Source organism: Lolium perenne, chromosome 5, assembly GCF_019359855.2.
Source record: "Lolium perenne isolate Kyuss_39 chromosome 5, Kyuss_2.0, whole genome shotgun sequence".
Lineage (NCBI taxonomy): Eukaryota > Viridiplantae > Streptophyta > Magnoliopsida > Poales > Poaceae > Lolium > Lolium perenne.
Window position 1 is genome coordinate 14,855,613 of NC_067248.2, and position 21,422 is coordinate 14,877,034.

At 44.0% G+C, this 21,422-nt stretch overlaps 1 protein-coding gene across 1 annotated transcript; it reads right to left on the minus strand.

Moving 5' to 3' along the window:
- Window positions 1-17,896: 17,896 nt before the first annotated feature.
- LOC139831217 (transcription factor HHO6-like) lies at window positions 17,897-18,385 on the minus strand. The gene is made up of 2 exons (XM_071820560.1): window positions 18,295-18,385; window positions 17,897-18,196 (listed from the first exon to the last, which is right to left on the minus strand). Exons 1-2 carry the CDS (start codon window positions 18,343-18,345, stop codon window positions 17,912-17,914), a joined length of 336 nt encoding a protein of 111 aa, XP_071676661.1. The 5' UTR covers window positions 18,346-18,385; the 3' UTR covers window positions 17,897-17,911.
- Between the last annotated feature and the right edge of the window lie 3,037 nt (window positions 18,386-21,422).

Genomic DNA, 21,422 nt, shown 5'->3' on the forward strand with positions numbered 1-21,422 from the left:
CCCTGGTCCTAAACTCTCTTATATGAATTACTTGAGATTTAAATCCAATGTAGTGTTATTTAAATAGTATGAGGTGATCCACCTCATTTAAATCATTTTCCCAAATGATGATGATGAACATTTGACTTAGGTCAATATGAGTTCATCCATGATTGTTTGAGAAATTAAATCTTAAGAAGATTTCCATGAGAGGAAATTATTTCTCAAGAACCCTATGGAAACTATCATTTACATATGAAATGCAAAGAAGTGAATTCTATTTTAAACCACACAACCCATGTACTCTAGTTAATTTATTTGTGTGCATAGAGTAGTTTGTGTGTTATATGTGATGTATGGAATAGCCATTGAATTAGTGAGTAATTATACTCGTATTCAAATTTAGACGGTAGCACCGGAGAGTACGCCGAAGAAGAAGGTTGCTACCAAGAGGAGGAGGAGGAACAGTTTGAGAACTACCAAGGCAAGCTAACATTCTTGCAAAGTGCAAAGCCCCTTGGGGCAAGGCACCATGTTTCTTATCTTTTCTTATATGAACCCATCCCAAGTTTTTACTTTACAAGTTTTTACTTGTTTTCTAAATGAGTACTTTTATAGTTAACTTTGGTCAAAGTACAAGTTGATTTCTAGAGTAGTGAGTTAGTCTCTCCAAGCAAAGCAAGATAGCACCCCTCATGAATTAGAGCTAGTGCTAATGAATTAAAACTTGACTACTCTAGATGGGAACAATGTGAATTTGAAGTGATTTTGAAACCTTGGAATGAAGATGCATTCCAGTGAATGATTTTTGAAGGTGATTGTGAACAAGAGAAGATGGTGATTTTTGATAAACAATGATGTTGGGTTGAATGCGATACCTTTCCAATTATTAAGTACCCCCACAATACCTGATTATGGGTAGGGCTTAACTGGAAGTTTATGCATCTTAGTATGGGTTCCCTCTAAACAAGCGTCATCGGGGTTATGCCGAAAGCTGCCTCTACAACAAAAGAAATGATATGATATGATGCGAAATGAGGTGAATGTCCGGCCCAAGCCTGTGCGGTTCCCGAGTTGACAGTTGGTCTTCACTGGGAGGCCAAGCTCATGGGGAGAGGTGCTCATACTAGGATTCGTAAGTGAAAGGTTATGGTTGATGATCCGCGTACTGTGTTACGATGATTCGGGGTAATCCCGACGGATGAAATCAAATGTTGTGGCACAAGTGTGCAACCTCTGCAGAGTGTAAACCTATTCGAATAGCCGCGTCCACGGTTACGGACGGTTGGAAAGGCCATACAGTTTCCGATGTCATATCTTTGAAAATGATGTTGAAAAGGGTGATGGTGAAATGACTTGTGGTGAATTGAATTGAAATCACCACTTGAATGGTGGGAATGACACTAATGTTCCCACTTGAGTTAGTTAGCACTTGAATAAGCTTTTCTCAAACTTTGTGAACTAAAACTAGCTTTATGCAAATAAACTAGAGCTTAGCAAACCATACTAGAATGTCTAGCACTTGCATTAGTATTAGTTTGCGAGTACTCAACGTACTCACGGCTTTGTCCCTGGCTATTCAAATGGCCAGAGTATGAAGATGATCAAGGAGATGACCAGCAGGACGCCTACGACAACTAAGCGCCTTCTGACGTCAAGCGTTGGCCTGTGGACTAGAGAGTCCTTGTATCTTACGCTTCCGCTATGTTGAACTATGAACTTGTGTTTGTTCGTTGATCAATAGATCAACTATTCGTGTAATATGGATCATGTGATTCCAAATTTGTAAGACTTATGGTTTGTAATGAATGATGACTGTGATACTTAACTATTATGCCTCGCAACAACAATATTCCTGGGATTGCGATGTATGACATAATAGGCATTCGGACTTAAAAATCCGGGTGTTGACAAGTTGGTATCAGAGCCATTGTTTGACCTTAGAAGACCTTAGTTAGAATGGGCGTTCTGAAAACCTTAGCTTTGAAATCAAATGAAAGAAACTATTTGTGAAAATTTACTACACTCTTGTCTTTGAGACTTTGCCAAAATTTGATGAATCATGTCTATCTTATTTGAATCAACTTAAAACTTTGCCCCACTTTGCACTCTCTAACTTACTCATCCAATTCTCTTTCAGATGGCGCTGAATGAACCCATCAACACCAAGTTTTACCAGCTTGGGAACGGAGGAAGCTTGATCTTCGAGCACGACCTCAATACCCTCTCTGACTTCCTTGGGCACCCACACCCCGAGTTTCACGGGGTTCAGCTGGACGACACGCCCGGAGGAGAGTTGCAGTGGGTGATCACTGCCGACTTGAGGGGCAAGATGGAGCCTCCCACCTCGGAGAGGATCCTCTTCTCCTTCCGCGAGAGCAACTGGCTCGACGGACTCGCACGTGGTCTTCAGGAGGCACTTGCGTGCCTCTGTGGACAGAACGTGGTGAGCATCCTCGCCTCTCGCTACGCCCACCTTGTGAGGCGTGATGCCGCGGGAGTGCCCATGGAGCTGCAGCCGCACCCGGAGTTGAGGCACCATGCTGAGCACCTGGACTTCATGCTCTACCAGACTCAGAGGGACCTCAACGCCACTCGCGCTTACGCGAACCAGACCCACGCTCACATCACCGAGCAGGGTGAGGCGATCAAGCTACTCAACAACGACCGCAAGAGCCTTCGCCAGCAGCGTGCCAAGAAGGACGCTACGATTCGTCGCCTTCGCGCCCGGATCGCGTCACTTGAGGCCACTGTCAAGGCCCAGGAGGATCAGATTCGTCAGCTGGAGGATGACGATGGAGGCATCGACATTCAGGGAGGAGACGCCTTCCTGAGCGACGACAACGACTTTGAGGAGGACGAGAACACCGAGGAGGAGGATTACGAGTTCCTGGAGGCAGGACCCGACGACTACATCCCGATCGATGTCGATGATGAGGAGTAGTTGCACTAGTTCACTTATCGTAGGTGTGAGTTGTATCCCGTCCCTGGTATCGTAGCATGAGAATGGTTCTTAAAACCATTGGAGTATGTGTATAGTTTGTACTATGTGTTGCATGAATGAATGAATGTTATGTTTGTCATGAAAAGATTACAAGTTTTCAAATGTTTTTCAAACTTAACCAAAATGAACCATAGAATGTTCCCTCTTATCTCATAATCTTCTACATCTTCAGATGGCCCCTCCGAATCGCACCAACGACGCGATGCTGCAACTGCTGCAAACCATGCTTGCAGACCGGGAAACCGAAAGAGCCGAACGCCAAGCCAACCTCATCGCCTTGCAGAACATCGCCAACCAAGGCCATGGAAATCATGACCACCCCGGATCCAAGCTCAAGAACTTCCAAAACACCAACCCTCCGGTGTTTAGCAAGACCGAGGAGCCCCTCGACGCCGACGATTGGCTCCAGACTATGGAGAACAATCTGGAGGTAGACGGAGTGGAAGCCAACGAGAAGGTCTTGTTTGCCACTCACTATCTCGCTGGACCAGCCCGCGCTTGGTGGACAAGCACCCGTGCCATGAACGGAGGTCAATTCATGACTTGGGAGGATTTCAAACTCAAGTTCAGCAAGTACCATGTACCCCCGGGTCTTATCAAGAAGATGAGGGATGAATTCCGTGAGCTGAAACAAGGTCGCATGACGGTGGTTGAATACCGCGACAAGTTTCTCACCTTGTCAAGGTATGCCCCTGATGAGACCGACACCGTTGAAAAGAGGAAGGAGAGATACCTGACCGGACTGCATGATGAGATGCAGACTGTCCTCGTCAACATCCCCTTCGCCGACCTTGAAGCCCTTGTCGACTCCGCCATCCAGATGGAGGGCAAGTTGAACCAAGCCAATGAGAACCGCAAGCGCCGCATGGCGAATCAGAGTGGATCAAGCCACCCCCAGAAGTTTCGCCCTAGCTCAAGCGGAGGTTTCACTCCGAGAAACAACAAACCCCAGATGCAGAACTCTCGCCCCGGTTATCAGAACCAGAGTGGAGGAAACTCCAAGCCAGGAGGCTACCACCACAACTACAACAACAACAACTACAACCGCGCTCCACCCCGAGCCCCTAACAACAACAACACCAACACAAACACCGCTCCCAGAACCGGAAGCAATGCCGTTCCCGTTGCGAACAAGCAGGACAAGACCACTATCACTTGTTATGAGTGTGGTGTAGTGGGGCACTACTCCAACGAGTGTCCCAAGCGTCTTGCCAAGCTCGCCAGCAACACCGCTGCACCTGCTCAGCAACAACGCCGTGTCTCCACCGGCAAGAAGTTCACCCCCAACAACCCCAACAATCGCAACGGCCGCCTCTACCACATGAACGCTGAAGAAGCCCAGGAAGCACCAGATGTGGTACTGGGTATGTTTTCTCACAACCACATCCCTGCCAGAGTGTTGTTTGATTCCGGAGCATCTCATTCTTTTGTCACCGAAGACTTTGCATCAACAAGTAAAATTCAACCTCTCAGTTTGAAACATGTTATGATAGTCCAAATCCCCGGATCAACCACCAAAGCCAGAAAATTTTGCAAAAATGTGCCAATCAAAATCCATGATGTAGATTTCTTTGCAAATCTAATCATACTTGGAACCAAGGGTTTGGAAGTTGTCCTAGGAATGGACTGGATGTCCAAGCACAATGGATTGATAGACTGCGCCAAGAAAGCCATAACCATGACTAGCAGCACCGGTATCGTAGTTGAGCACGTCTCTGAAAAACTACCCAGAAAATTTACCTGCAACCAAAGTGTATCCAAGCCAACTCTGGATCAAATCAGGGTCATTTGTCGCTACCCTGATGTGTTTCCGGATGATCTACCTGGTATGCCCCCGGATCGGGATATCGAGTTTATCATAGAGTTAATCCCCGGAACTGGACCCATCGCCCAGAGAGCTTACAGCATGAACGCAACCGAGCTTGTGGAGCTGAAGAAGCAAATAGATGACATGTTAGCCAAAGGTTTGATTAGACCAAGTGCATCCCCCTGGAGATCCCCCGTCTTGTTTGTCGACAAGAAGGATGGTGCAAATCGTTTATGCACGGACTATCGTAAGCTTAACGATGTCACCATCAAAAACAAATACCCCCTACCCAAGATTGAAGACTTGTTTGACCAACTCACCGGATCCCGAGTTTTCTCTAAGATTGATCTTAGAACTGGATACCATCAACTGAAGATCCGAGCCACCGACATTCCAAAAACTGCCTTTACCACCAGATATGGGTTGTATGAGTACAACGTCATGTCGTTTGGACTGACCAATGCCCCCGCTTATTTCATGAATCTCATGAATAAGATCTTCATGAACTTTTTGGACAAGTTTGTCGTTGTGTTCATCGACGACATCCTCGTCTACTCCAAGTCCGAAGAGGAACATGAACAACATTTGGAGATTGTTCTAGAAACCCTTAGACAGCACAAGTTGTATGCCAAGTTTAGCAAGTGTGAGTTTTGGCTGGAAGAAGTTGGATTCCTGGGACACATCTTGTCTGCAGGAGGAATTGCCGTAGATCCCGCCAAAATCAAAACTGTTATGGAATGGCAAGCCCCAACCACACAAACCGAGGTCCGCGCTTTTCTTGGATTAGCCGGATACTACCGCAGATTTGTAGAAGGTTTTTCGAGCATCGCTCGACCAATGACCCAACTGCTGAAAAAGGACAAAAAGTTTGAGTGGACCGACAAATGTGAAGAGAGCTTTCAACAGCTCAAGAGTAGACTGACAACAGCCCCAATCCTGATCATGCCAGATATCGCAAAGCCCTTTGACGTATATTGCGACGCCTCCAAGACTGGACTTGGATGCGTGCTTATGCAAGAAGGCAAGGTTGTATCCTACCTTTCAAGACAACTCAAGCAACATGAACAGAACTACCCAACCCACGACCTCGAGCTTGCAGCCGTGGTCTTAGCCCTGAAAGTTTGGCGTCATTACCTCATGGGTAATCGATGCGAGATCTACTCCGACCACAAAAGCCTCAAATACATATTCACCCAGAAAGAGTTGAACATGAGACAACGCCGATGGATCGAATTGATCAAGGATTACGACATGGAGATTCACTACCACCCCGGCAAGGCCAATGTGGTAGCAGATGCTTTGAGTCGATCGCCGTGCGCTGAACTCCATGCTCGCAACCGAACAGCCCAGCTTGCATCAAGAGTTTGAACAGTTCAGACTTGAACTTGTTAGTGAAGGATTCCTAGCCAGCATAGAACCGCAACCCACCTTGGTTGGTCAGATCAAGGAAGCCGTAAAGACAACGCTAGCATTGACGGAATCAAGAAATAGATAGCCGCAGAAAAGCCCCGGATTCACCATAGACGGCCGGAGTTCTTTGGTACAAAGAACGTCTCTGCGTACCATCGGACTCTGACTTGAAACAAGTCATTCTGCAAGAAGCCCATGACACCCTTTACTCAATCCACCCCGGAGGTACCAAGATGTACCAGGACCTGAAAGAACAATTTTGGTGGCACGGGATGAAGAGAGAGATCGGTAGCTATATCGCTAAGTGTGACATCTGTCAGAGAGTCAAGGCAGAACATCAACGACCCGCCGATCGTTACAACCCCTCCGTATTCCGGAATGGAAATGGGACTCCGTAGGAATGGACTTTATCACCGGACTGCCCAAATCCAGAAAGGCAATGATTCAATATGGGTAGTGGTCGATAGATTGACCAAAGTCGCCCATTTCATTGCCGTCAAAACCACCTATCAAGGCCCAAAGTTAGCTGAACTTTACATCTCCAGAATAGTCGCTCTGCACGAAACCCCCAAATCGATAGTGTCAGATAGAGGATCACAGTTCACCTCAAGGTTCTGGCAGAAAGTGCATGAAGGACTAGGCACTCGCCTAAATTTCAGCACTGCCTATCACCCTCAGACCGACGGACAGACTGAGAGAGTAAACCAGATACTGGAAGACATGCTTAGAGCATGCGTACTGGAATACGGATCCAAGTGGGAAGACTGCCTACCTTACGCAGAATTCTCTTACAACAATAGTTACCAAGCCAGCCTACAGATGGCCCCCTTTGAAGCCTTGTACGGAAGGAAGTGCCGTACCCCCCTGAACTGGTCAGAAGTCGGAGAGAGCCAAGTTTTCGGCCCTGATGTTCTTCGTGAAGCCGAAGAGAAAGTCCACAAGATCCGAGAGTATCTCAAGACTGCGCAATCCAGACAGAAGAGCTACGCCGACAAGAGACGTCGGGAAATGACCTTTGAGATCGGAGACTTCGTCTATCTCAAAGTATCCCCCTTGAAAGGAATGCAAAGGTTCCAACTGAAAGGAAAACTTGCACCCCGCTATGTCAGACCTTTCAAAGTCCTCAGCCGCCGAGGTGAAGTATCTTATCAACTGGAGTTGCCTGAAGAAATGTCGGCGGTGCACGACGTGTTTCACATCTCACTTCTCCGGAAATGCCTTGAAGTCCCGGAGAAGACCGAAGTGTTCAAGAACATCGATCACCGATCGGTGGATATCAACAAGGATCTGACTTACCGCGAAGTGCCGATTCGCATTCTGGAAGAATCTTACCGAACCACCCGCACCCGAAGCATCAAGTTTCTGAAGATCCAATGGAGCAATCATACCGAGGATGAAGCCACATGGGAACGCGAAGACTTCATGAAGAAGGAGTACCCAGATCTCTTTAGTACCTAACTTTCTTTTCGATCTCGGGACGAGATCTTTTGTAAGGGGGAAGGGTTTGTAACACCCCAAATTTCAATAAAAAGAAAGTTAGAGAAATCCAGAAAGCAAAATTTCAAACCAACAAAAACTTTTCTATTTGCATATAGTACCATGCATAGGACTTGTGCATTTGAGTGATATGCCATGATGATTTCTTTTACTTGTATTTGATATGCTCTAAAACCCTAATGTGATCATATGAAGATCACCAACCAAATAAATCAAAGAGGAAGAAAATCCATAAAATGCAAAACCCTAAAAACCCTCACATATGCCCTATGGCATTTTTATAAATTTTGACCCTAGACCTATTGGGTCTTCACCATTAGTTGAATAATGTTATTAAACACTTATTACAACTTTTGGAATCAAAGTTTCACAATTCAAATGGATTCCAAACACAAATCCCACTCACATATGATAATGGTCAAAACTGAAATTTATAGTCTGATCACCACTTTGAGCCCTTGCCATTCATTTTTCCCAAACCAATTCTTGCTAACTCTTTGCACCATTTCAAAGTCAACATCAAGGTGAACAACTTTGGTGAAGATCACCATGCCAAAATCATCTTTGATCATGAGCAAGGCTCATCCAAAGTCCCAACTTTTTAACATATGGAACAATCTACACTTAGCCATTTTGGCAAATTTTTGAATTCTAAAAATTCCACCACCACCTCAAATCACCTCTGGTCATTTACAACTAATATCAACACTCACTTTTCAAACACATTCACCATTTGAATTATTTCAAATTTGGACAATTTTGTAATTTCCAAATTCGGGCACTATTTGCAACTATTGCAAATAGTGATCTACCTCACCTAATCTAACCCAAAGCTATTCTACATTGTCCCCTGGTCCCCTTAAACCCTAAGTGCTGCATAGCAAACCTAGGGAGAGGAGGAGCAAGCTAGGGCATAGCCATGCCGGCCATGTCCCCGAGCTCGTCGACCTCCCCCTCTCATCCTTCCTTCCCCAACCTGGCCACCATGCCGTAGCTCGCCACCTCGCTCCTCTACGTCGCCTAGCACCGGCCATTGTCGAGGAGGAGCACTGCATCGGCCAGACCAGCGCGCGCCCCTGGCGGCCAGCATGCCGCTCGCGTCGCACGTGTGCGCGCCGCGGACACGCCCTGGCCACACGCCGCGCAGCCACCTCGCTCACGCCCTGGCCCCGCTCGCAACGCCTTGAGCCTCGCCGTGACACCGCAACACCTTGGGACACGCCCTCGACCACGACCCGTGCCCGCCGCCGCCGGAGACGAAGAGGAAACCCCGCCGCGGGCGCGACAGACGCGGAAGCGAGGCGACCAAACCAGCCACCCCCTACCCTACCTGTCGCCATCCACAGGACCACCGTGGACGCCGGGGAACACCACCGCGCCCTCGCCTAGCTCGCTAGACCGCCGGAGACGCCGCGCCCTTGTCGAGTTCGCCGCAGAGCCTCGGGCACTCGCTCGCCTATAAAAGGAGGCCTCGCCTCGTCGATTTCTTCACACCAGCCGCGTCACCTCTTCTCACTCAACCGCCTGAGCTCCTCCACTACCTCGATTAGCCATCGCCACCGCCCAATTTCTACCTCACTGCCGCACGCCGCCGCGGAAGCTCGCCGACGATTGGAGCCACCTCAGGCGACGCCACCGGTACCTGGAGCTTCGCCGTCATCCACATCTACCCCAAGCACACTGCCATACCTTGCTGGAGCCGCCGTAAGCCCTCCGACCCCCTACTGCCGCCGCCGCATCGTCGGGTTCTCGTCGGCGACGACGATGAACCACGGCCGTTGATCTGGATTCTAATCCAACGCTCCCCTTTAAAACATACCGCTTCGGGCGTTATGAGCCACTGACGCCCGGACCCCACCCTGTCAGCGCGCCGCGCGTCTGTGGACCGTGGCTGGGTTGGACTGGGCCGTTTTTATTCGAATCTGGCCCAGTTTCGTTTCCCGCCGGCCTTTTAATTCAAACTAGATTTAATTAATTCAAATAGTTTTGAATACTGCCTCCACTTTGAAATTCAATAGATTCAAATTGGCTAAACCAAATTTAGTGAACTTTATATGGTTGGAAAGCTACTGAAATTATCTAGCCAATGCCACTGGCCTCATGGCCAGATTCTTTGTATAATAAATGTGATAAAAATAACAAGACAGGGACTTTTCCCTATTCAAATAATTCTTAAAAATCAACCAAAATAGATATTAAGTTAATTCCAACTCTAATAGCTCACATTTGACTTGCACTAATTGTTTATGCAATAAAATGGTGTGGTCACTTTGCATGATCATGCCCTAGTTTAATTAAAGGATCATTTGACTAGTTTAACTAGTTGATATTGTCCAAAACTATTAAAGTACATTATGTGGAGTCTTACACTTCATTTAAACTTGTCTCACATGAATTCATGGGATGTTTGGACCCCTGGTCCTAAACTCTCTTATATGAATTACTTGAGATTTAAATCAAATGTAGTGTTATTTAAATAGTATGAGGTGATCCACCTCATTTAAATCATTTTCCCAAATGATGATGATGAACATTTGACTTAGGTCAATATGAGTTCATCCATGATTGTTTGAGAAATTAAATCTTAAGAAGATTTCCATGAGAGGAAATTATTTCTCAAGAACCCTATGGAAACTATCATTTACATATGAAATACAAAGAAGTGAATTCTATTTTAAACCACACAACCCATGTACTCTAGTTAATTTATTTGTGTGCATAGAGTAGTTTGTGTGTTATATGTGATGTATGGAATAGCCATTGAATTAGTGAGTAATTATACTCGTATTCAAATTTAGACAGTAGCACCGGAGAGTACGCCGAAGAAGAAGGTTGCTACCAAGAGGAGGAGGAGGAACAGTTTGAGAACTACCAAGGCAAGCTAACATTCTTGCAAAGTGCAAAGCCCCTTGGGGCAAGGCACCATGTTTCTTATCTTTTCTTATATGAACCCATCCCAAGTTTTTACTTTACAAGTTTTTACTTGTTTTCTAAATGAGTACTTTTATAGTTAACTTTGGTCAAAGTACAAGTTGATTTCTAGAGTAGTGAGTTAGTCTCTCCAAGCAAAGCAAGATAGCACCCCTCATGAATTAGAGCTAGTGCTAATGAATTAAAACTTGACTACTCTAGATGGGAACAATGTGAATTTGAAGTGATTTTGAAACCTTGGAATGAAGATGCATTCCAGTGAATGATTTTTGAAGGTGATTGTGAACAAGAGAAGATGGTGATTTTTGATAAACAATGATGTTGGGTTGAATGCGATACCTTTCCAATTATTAAGTACCCCCACAATACCTGATTATGGGTAGGGCTTAACTGGAAGTTTATGCGTCTTAGTATGGGTTCCCTCTAAACAAGCGTCATCGGGGTTATGCCGAAAGCTGCCTCTACAACAAAAGAAATGATATGATATGATGCGAAATGAGGTGAATATCCGGCCCAAGCCCTGTGCAGTTCCCGAGTTGACGGTTGGTCTTCACCGGGAGGCCAAGCTCATGGGGAGAGGTGCTCATACTAGGATTCGTAAGTGAAAGGTTATGGTTGATGATCCGCGTATCGTGTTACGATGAGTCGGGGTAATCCCGACGGATGAAATCAAATGTTGTGGCACAAGTGTGCAACCTCTGCAGAGTGTAAACCTATTCGAATAGCCGCGTCCACGGTTACGGACGGTTGGAAAGGCCATACAGTTTCCGATGTCATATCTTTGAAAATGATGTTGAAAAGGGTGATGGTGAAATGACTTGTGGTGAATTGAATTGAAATCACCACTTGAATGGTGGGAATGACACTAATGTTCCCACTTGAGTTAGTTAGCACTTGAATAAGCTTTTCTCAAACTTTGTGAACTAAAACTAGCTTTATGCAAATAAACTAGAGCTTAGCAAACCATACTAGAATGTCTAGCACTTACATTAGTATTAGTTTGCGAGTACTCAACGTACTCACGGCTTTGTCCCTGGCTATTCAAATGGCCAGAGTATGAAGATGATCAAGGAGATGACCAGCAGGACGCCTACGACAACTAAGCGCCTTCCGACGTCAAGCGTTGGCCTGTGGACTAGAGAGTCCTTGTATCTTACGCTTCCGCTATGTTGAACTATGAACTTGTGTTTGTTCGTTGATCAATAGATCAACTATTCGTGTAATATGGATCATGTGATTCCAAATTTGTAAGACTTATGGTTTGTAATGAATGATGACTGTGATACTTAACTATTATGCCTCGCAACAACAATATTCCTGGGATTGCGATATATGACATAATAGGCATTCGGACTTAAAAATCCGGGTGTTGACAGGGGGTGGCCGGCCCCCTTAGGGGAGTCCACTTGGGACTCCTCCCCCTTTAGGTTTGGCCGGCCATGGAGGTGGAGTCCCTTTGGGACTCCGCCTTCCAAAGTGGTTTCTTCCGGACTTTCTAGAACCTTCTAGAACCTTCCATAGAACCTTCCGGATCATTTTAAATCTTATAAAATGACTTCCTATATATGAATCTTATTCTCCGGACCATTCCGAAACTCCTCGTGATGTCCGGGATCTCATCCGGGACTCCGAACAAATATTCGAACTCCATTCCATATTCAAGTTCTACCATTTCAACATCCAACTTTAAGTGTGTCACCCTACGGTTCGCGAACTATGCGGACATGGTTGAGTACTCACTCCGACCAATAACCAATAGCGGGATCTGAAGATCCATAATGGCTCCCACATATTCAACGATGACTTTAGTGATCGAATGAACCATTCACATACGATACCAATTCCCTTTGTCACGCGATATTTTACTTGTCCGAGGTTTGATCATCGGTATCACTCCATACCTTGTTCAACCTCGTCTCCTGACAAGTACTCTTTACTCGTACCGTGGTATGTGGTCTCTTATGAACTTATTCATATGCTTGCAAGACATTAGACGACATTCCACCGAGAGGGCCCAGAGTATATCTATCCGTCATCGGGATGGACAAATCCCACTGTTGATCCATATGCCTCAACTCATACTTTCCGGATACTTAATCCCACCTTTATAACCACCCATTTACGCAGTGGCGTTTGATGTAATCAAAGTACCTTTCCGGTATAAGTGATTTACATGATCTCATGGTCATAAGGACTAGGTAACTATGTATCGAAAGCTTATAGCAAATAACTTAATGACGTGATCTTATGCTACGCTTAATTGGGTGTGTCCATTACATCATTCATACAATGATATAACCTTGTTATTAATAACATCCAATGTTCATGATTATGAAACTAATCATCTATTAATCAACAAGCTAGTTAAGAGGCACACTAGGGACTCTTTGTTGTTTACATATCACATATGTATCAATGTTTCGGTTAATACAATTATAGCATGGTATATAAACATTTATCATAAACATGAAGATATATAATAACCACTTTTATTATTGCCTCTTGGGCATATCTCCTTCATTCAATTCTTCCACAGACAGACTAATGTCATTAGGAAGAAAGCTAGCAGGATTAGAAAGATGAAAATTAACAAGTCTTTTAGTTTCAACCTCCTTAATCTTATCAATGACAGCATCAACATTTTTTGTTTTAAGACCCAGGCTAATGCCAGCCTTATTTGCTTTATCAAGTAAAGAAGGATTATCAAGAGCAGCAAAAGAATTAGAAAATCCAAAGATCTTATTACCTTTGGGAATGTACAGGTTTTTTGCCTTCTTAAGGCTTGTGCTTTTTCAATAACACTCTTGCCATCTCTTGGAATTCTAGAGCTCATCCTAGTAGCTTGAACATGGCCCCAATGCTTCTTCTCCTTCCATGCCATGGGAGGCATGGTAAAATCAGGCTAGTTTTTTCTTTTTTCTTTTTGAGGGTAAGAAATCAGGCTAGAAAGGAGGCAAAAGGACGGGAGTCATTTCTTTTGCGTCAGGTTCAGCCCATTTCTGATGGGTCCAAGCCACAACGCTCCAATCCGCTGTGGTGGTCAGCCCACAACGGTCAAATCCATTTAGTTGTAGCACCTACTTCAGCCCGACCCAACCATACCTAATCAAAATCCGCGCCCTAAACTCCCACTTACTTTATTTTGAGAGAAATGTAATTGGTAATTTAGGACATCCTAAACTCCCAATTACACCCGCACCTTTATAAGCGCGGGATAAAATATCTCTCAAAAAAAGCGTGAATAAAAGACAAGGTAAACACGTTTTGCAGGTTTAAAAAGTAAAAGAATACATTGTGCAGATCAACCCCACGTATATTATTACACCATTTTCTTTTGCAAGGTCTAGTAGCGAGGCTCGCGCGACCTTAAATATTGTTTGCAACGTTTCAACATATATGTGTAACATAGTGTATAAAATTTAAATATAATGGCAATATAAACTAAATATGCTTTTTTTTAAATGTGAACCTACGCACATACTCAATGGTCGTATCTTCATCAATGTGAAGGTACTCGTCAGTGTAGTTGACCGAAATGCCATATGCGATAACTCTCAGCGCTACAGACATCTTTTGATATGCCCTAAACCCAAGGAATTCGGTTGCATTTCTATTGCGCTTAAAATAGAAACGTTTTGCCTCGCGAGTTTTGATTGTCTCAAAAAAAGAGATCGACGCATTCAATAGGGGTGATGAAAGAGATGAGCCGGATATGTCGATACCTCGGTGATGAGCATGATGTGGCCGAGCGCGTGGTTTTGAGGAATGCAAATCGGGTCGAGTTTGGATCCCGGATAGCGCTTCTTCCTCCGATCCTTGAGCACCTCCGCGGCGAGTAGCACCACCATTTGCTCGACATCATTGTCAAGCAAATCCTCCAAATCCGAAGTAATCATCACTTGATCTCCCCTTTGTAGTGATGTGTTCTGATGGAGTGTCAATAACATCTCTCTGGTGTACTTTTTGGGGTCAAACTTTAGTAGCCATTGACACGATAATTAGTAAAAATGATCGATTGAACTACATGTATTGCCAGTTATTTCATCGAGTTCATATGTTGATTCCTCACTTCCTTGGTGCTCAACTGCACATCCATGTCATCTCTTTTCTTCGATAGTGAAGTTATTGGACATCCCGTGAACAAAACGGTGAGTGCGGCCCATGGTCAATGGAACGAGTGGTTTCATCAGAGTACTTGGACTTTCCAAGCAAAATTTTCCAATTTTAATAGTTCACACTATTGACAATTTTCTAGAAAAAAAACTTATATAAGGAAGCTTTGAATATCCATATATTCGATAAGCAGCTAAAATATGCAAGTAAAATTACTTCGCCCCTAATAGGTAATTATTCATAATGGTGGATTGCTACTTTACACACACATGTGCGCGCACAAATGCAGAAGTACTATGAATTTATTGAAGAGACTAATGGAAGTAAATGATGAGTACGCTAGCTGCTCACTCAATGATAAGTGCACCTTCAACCCTTTTCTATACAGCCGCATGCTTGAGTCTTCAGTGCCTACTACAAATCTTCATGAAACCACGTACAACAGAAAAGTGGTTATAATTATAGAAAACAACATAGAGACATAATGGTCTATAATGAAGATATAACACATGTGTCTAAGAAGCGAGGATCTAAAATGGCTGAAGAAAGGCATTTAACTAAGACTGGCACAAGTTTAAGGTGTGTCTTACTTAAGAATGGGAGGCTCGGCGGAAAATTGATGGAATAAACTAGGAAATAGTGTTGCTCATTTGCTATGTGATCTTGACAAGACCTCTCTATTCAGTGGCATTTCTTCTATTGTTGTCATCATATTACTTCATTCCCGTTAAAACCGAGGCCTTTGATCTTCCACTGTTTTTCTCATTCTATCTCCATTTGTGTAAACTCCATTCCCACCATGAGATTTCATTCAAGAAAGTCGAAATGGATGGAATCAAATTGGATTGATACTTTCTTCATGATGATGTTTGGTTGCTTGCGACAATTAAGAAATATGTTATCACATTCATTCAAAGCTTGTTCAATGGACTAACATTGGATAATTTTCCAAATTTGACCAAGCATGGTAATCGATGCTCTAGAAGATTAAGCTAAGAGCATACACATGACATGGACCTAGGAGTAGCATGGAACTGTATCAAAGTTAATATATGATAATTATTATATATTTATGTGCATAATTCAGGATATGGTGTGTTGCACTTTATAGTAGTTTTCCACCGTAACTGGAAAAAATTATGTGTGTATCTCTCAAAAATATAGTTTTCCATAACTGTCACAACTATAATGTACTTATTTAGTGATGATCTTATGTGTATGTGGTTCAAAACTGAACAAGGAGACAGAAAATAAAGAAACGACGCAATACTGCCTCGCCATTAGAAAACAAAATTTTAACCTAGAAGTACCAGCAAAATCATATCAACTACATTCAGCCGTTTGACAAAATTAAGGGGGCTACAGAGATAAAATAAAAGTAGTTACAAGAAAGGTGTTGATTCGAAGTCATGGTAAGGTACTACTCTATCCAGAGATCTAAGATTTATGCCTTGAACAACCCAAAGTTAAGTTAATAATGTGCTAGGCCCATTCCATTTACTTGCAACCCATAGCCTATGCAGGTATAGCTATATATAACCATTCGACGCGCAAAAAAACCCACTCGTGGTTTGGTTTCTTCACCGAAATTAGAGCAAGGAGGGATTTGTATGTGTGTGTGTGTTTCCTTCTTTTTTTTCCACTCTCCATGATGTTAACTAGGAATGAGTTGCATCAAGAACTTGTGATGTTCATGGAAACCAATTCTTGGTTCCTAATGCAACATGAGTTGTACACTTGATGCTGATGGGACCTCAATGGACTGGGTTCTCCAAAGCGGATGAACCAGCCTTAGACATTGGGCTAGGAGGGATTAAGTGATACCATCTCTCACTGTTGAGTTTCAGGTAGTACGATAACAATAGGACTGGCATTTCAACCTGGTACTACTTTGTATATAGACTTTTATCACTCTGTAATGGTTTATAGAACTTAGTTTTCTAAACCAGCCTATTAATTTTCACGGACCTTAACTTATTCTCCGATGTATGTACGGTCCGGTTCAAACTTTGGTTGTAGTGTTTCTGTCTACCTCTAGCTCCGGATTAATTTATCCATCTCCTAACTCCACTCTTGCAAGAAATGAACTTCTTCCAGCGGCACAAGTGGAGGGGTGTGTTTCTATGAAGAAAAAAACCTGCTCTACTTTGAACTAGAACCTAAAACATGTCTTTTCTGCTTTGTATTTCTCTAGAGAACTCAAAATGTCTTCATGATAAACTTGAAGGTGAAATATGCTTCTGTTGAAAAAACTTTGTATCATTTCCGTGGACAGTTGGTTCCTTAGCATGCCTTTGATGCCGATGAACTCGTGTTAAAATTTGTAATCCATCCTTTTCAAAATTTCTAGATCTTGCTTGTATTCCTAAATCATCAATTTGACCTACGAAGTATTTCTTGTCCTTCATGCAGCACAACAACATGGTTGTGCAATTCTACAAACGATCGCGTTGTTCAAGATGGGGACGAGGACGCCTTCGTGCCGGTCTGCTGCATCTCCCAGCTGAAGCTCGCCGACTTGCCGTCCTCCTCCTCCTCGCCGCCATCGCAGCTGTCTCCGGCATATGAGTTGGCACTTCTAAAGAATTAACATGCTGTTGTGATTGCTGTTGATAGAACATATTTAGTTTTGTGAACAAGTTCGTTCCCTGTTTATTTTCACGGACTCTAACTTATTATCCGATGAGAACGATGATAACCAAGTTGCCTAACTAGTGGAGGGGTGTGTTTCTACGAAGAAAAAACCCTGCTCTACTCTGAACTAGAACCTAAAACGTGTCTTTTCTGCTTCGTTCTTCTCTAGAGAACTAAAATGTCTTCATGAGAAACTTGAAGGTATTTGTTGAACAAACTTTGTGTCATTTCCGTGGACAGTTGGTTCCTTAGCATGCCTTTTGATGCCGATCAAGTAGGTGTTAAAATTTGTAATCCATCCTTTTCAGGGTTTGTAGATCCCGCTTGTATCCATGAAACAACTCAATTACTCACATCAGTTCAGTTACTTTCAGCACAATCCACCTCAAAAAATTACATTTCTCAGTCTCAGGTCTCTCCTTCGCTGTACACAGGGGAAAAAAGCCTCAATCCCGAATCCTCAGTTACGTTGTTCTGGTCCTACATGCAGCACTGCAGCATGGCTGTGCAAATCTACAACCGATCGATAGCGGTGTTCAAGACGACGACGCCGCCTTCGTGCCAGTCTGCTGCACCTCCCAGCTGTAGCTCGCTGACTTGCCGTCCTCCTCCTCCTCCTCGCCGCCGTCGCAGCTGTCTCCGGCGGTCGCCGACACGTCGCGGCTGGACCCGGTTGTCATCAGACGCAGGGGCCCCTGGGGCGAGCCCGACTGCGACGTGCTGTGCTGTGACGTGGTGTACTGCTCCGGCGGCGGCCAGACGCTTGCGGACTGCTGCTGCCGATGGCCGTCGGATGTTCGCCGCGTGTGTAGCCTGTATTTCTGCAGTGTTTTTTTTGTACACGTGGTCAATGCTCCAATGCTTGATGGTGAGGATCACGGTAGCTGGTGTGGTGTGAGTGGATCAGATGGGAACAAACCTGCAGATGGCTCTTGACCTCGTCGTTGGTGAGCCCATCCACCTTCATCATGTCCCTGATCTGCTTCGGAGTGGCAACTGCGTCTACATCAATCACAACAACATGTTAATTGTTCGGACCAACCCAGCAAACATTTTAATTGCTGGTGCTGTGGCTCCCGTGGGTCGAGAGCTACGCGGAGCTCAGCTCCTCTTGTCCGTCAACGGAAAGTGTGGTTTCATCGGCGTACTTGGACTTTCCGAGCTAATTTTCCCAATTTTGATAGTTCACACTCTTGGCAATTTTCTAGGAAGAAACTAATATAAGTAGGAAGCTTATATAAGTAAGCTTTGAATAGCCATATATACGATACGCTGCTAAAATATGTAGGTCAAATTACATCGCTCCTAATAGGTAGTTGTTCATAATGGTAGGTTGCAACTTTACACACACATGTGCCCAAATGCAGAAGTACTCTGAATTTATTGAAGAGGCTAATGGAGGTAAATGATGAGTACTCTACTCACTCAATGATAAGTGCACATTTGACGCTTTTCTATACAGCCACATGTTTGAGTCTTCAGTGCCTTTACTACAAATCTTCATGAAACCATGTACAATAGAGAAGTGGTAACAATCTATCTATTATATACTAAAAGCAAAATAAGGGAGTTTAATAGAGCCACCATATTAAGCCACACCATCCAAATTATTTTAACAGTTAGATATAAAATAAGTGGCTATGATTTAATGAAAGATTATTGTGTACGTAACAGTTTATAGTCCCATTAACACGTTTAATATATGGAGAGACCCGTGTCTCCGTATTGTTTTTGGCCAGTCCATAGAATTGTTTTAAACAAGGTGGATCCTTCTAATTAATTAACCTACTAATCCTTTTATTTGCGACCGGACCGGATACTCCAATTAGATAACTCCATTCACCCCCAAAAAAAAAGCTACCCAGCTAGCTCCCCATCAGAGATTTCGACCATACAAAAAAAAATAACGTACACGTACTAGCTTAGTTAGCTTATAATATAATGAAGTGTAATTGTATGTGAGTGTACAGATCTATGTCATGTGTATTACTCCCTCCGTTCAACAAAGATATCTCAACTTTATCTATATAGATATATTTGGTTTGATTTAGTGTATAGGTAGACCTAAATTTAGGCAAAGTTGAGACATCATTTGTTTGATGAAGAGAGTATTATTTACTAAAAACAATATAAAAGTATTTGTTGAGGCGTCAGGTTAATCCAGATATACTAAAAAAAATTAATCATAGCTTCTAAAATTGTATGTGTACAAAGTTATCGGCTGTGACCAACATCGGGGATCGATAGAATCGAGCGAAGCAGTATCAGTCCTCATGGATTCTTTGGTTAGGAATTAAGAAGTCCAGACATTACACGATATGTGAAATTAGGCCAGCTTATTTTTTTTGTTTATATCCTTTTGCTATATGCCGTGTCAACCGAGCTAGCTATGTAGCTTAAATAACTCCATGGAGAATACGCCAATGACACATTAGCCGGGCTGAGTTAATCTGTATAGAATTTACTTGGTCTAACACACTTATGTTTTGTCAGTTAATTAGTGGATCTTTAATTCTCAAGATTATAACGTGTATGAGATTTCAGTTTCATGCATACTTGATTCCTTCCAAACTTAATTTGTACAAACAAAATTTTCTTTTTGATAGATTTGAGTGTGAGGAGAACTTAATTTTCAAAACTATAGCTAGGATAAATCGGTAGGCGCTTTTTAGAACTTCCTTGCCGATCCACCTCGCCACCGTAGATTCGTCGGATCCCTCGCCCTCTGGCGGCTGCTCCGGCGGCGGGAGGGTTGGGGATCCCCGTCTCTCGGTTGTAGATAGCGTAGGTTCTGCAGGGGCTTCAGTCGGTGGCGCTGTGGAGGTGGTGGGCTCGCCGGTGTGGTTTCTTTTGTAGGCGTGCGTCCCCTTCGACGGTGGCGCTCGGCGGAGCTTCACGGTGGCGCGCCTGAGTCTCCTGCACCCGCGGATCGGTGGATCCGTGTAATGTCCCAGGTTTAGAGACGATCGAGGGGTAGATTTTAGAAAGGGATATGCATTGCATCGTAAATTCTGGGGAAATTTCGCGCTTTTAAAACAAAACTGCATCGAAGGGGGACAAGTTTCTCTCTCGACACCTTACAGGGTTAGGGTTTCGAGAGTGCGACAAACTTGTTTCTCATTCAACTAAGTTAGGGTTTTGAGAAGAGAGGATAGCACACACACATCCAGTGAGTCACCAAGTATTGCCAGGCTCAGCTGTCGACCAGGAGAGCAAAGAGAGGATGAAATAAAAGCCTCCACAGTAAACCCTAACCAGGCCATCGACACAAGCAGCTGGGTAAGTTCATCAGAAACACAAGAACTCAAGAACAGGAAGAACAACTACTGCTGTTCAACCTGCTCAAACAGCCACAGCACTTAAACAAGCATCACAAGCTTGCAAGGAGGAGCAGGGCAAGCATAAGCAATCACTGAAGCAATCCTCTACACCAACAACTAATCTAGGAGCTGGAGTGAGGTATAAACAAGATCATCCTGAGCAAAACCATGTTTTGCTCATAAATAAGCATACACATGCATGTGTCACAGAAGCACAGAAGGGTAGAACCCTGTTTGTGTCATCATCTGGCTACAAAGCCATTTGGTGCAAGCAAATATGGGTAAGGCCAATAGGTAATCATCCTAGGGGAACATTAGTTGTGTCAATCAGTGGCACAACTAAGGAAATCCAGCAAAGAATGAATTCACAGCTAGCCTAGCCCAACACACTTAGCACCTACAACTAGCTATGCCATCAGACAATAGACAAATCCTTGTCTATATAATTTCTCAACATCAAAAGCCACTGGAAGTCCAGTATTGGATCAACCAGTGAGCAATGATCCAATTCCAGCAAGCAATCACCAACCATAGCAAGCCACAGAGAGGGGGAGCTACCCTTGACAGCATCAAAGAGCTGCCAGGGCCACCTCAAACCCACAGACCAACACTTTGAACCACCACATCATCACCCAGGAGGGTTCAGTAGTGGGCTAGGGTACCAACCAGTGGTTGGCATCCAGCTAGCCCTAACAAATTCATTGAAATGATCATCACTGAATCATAG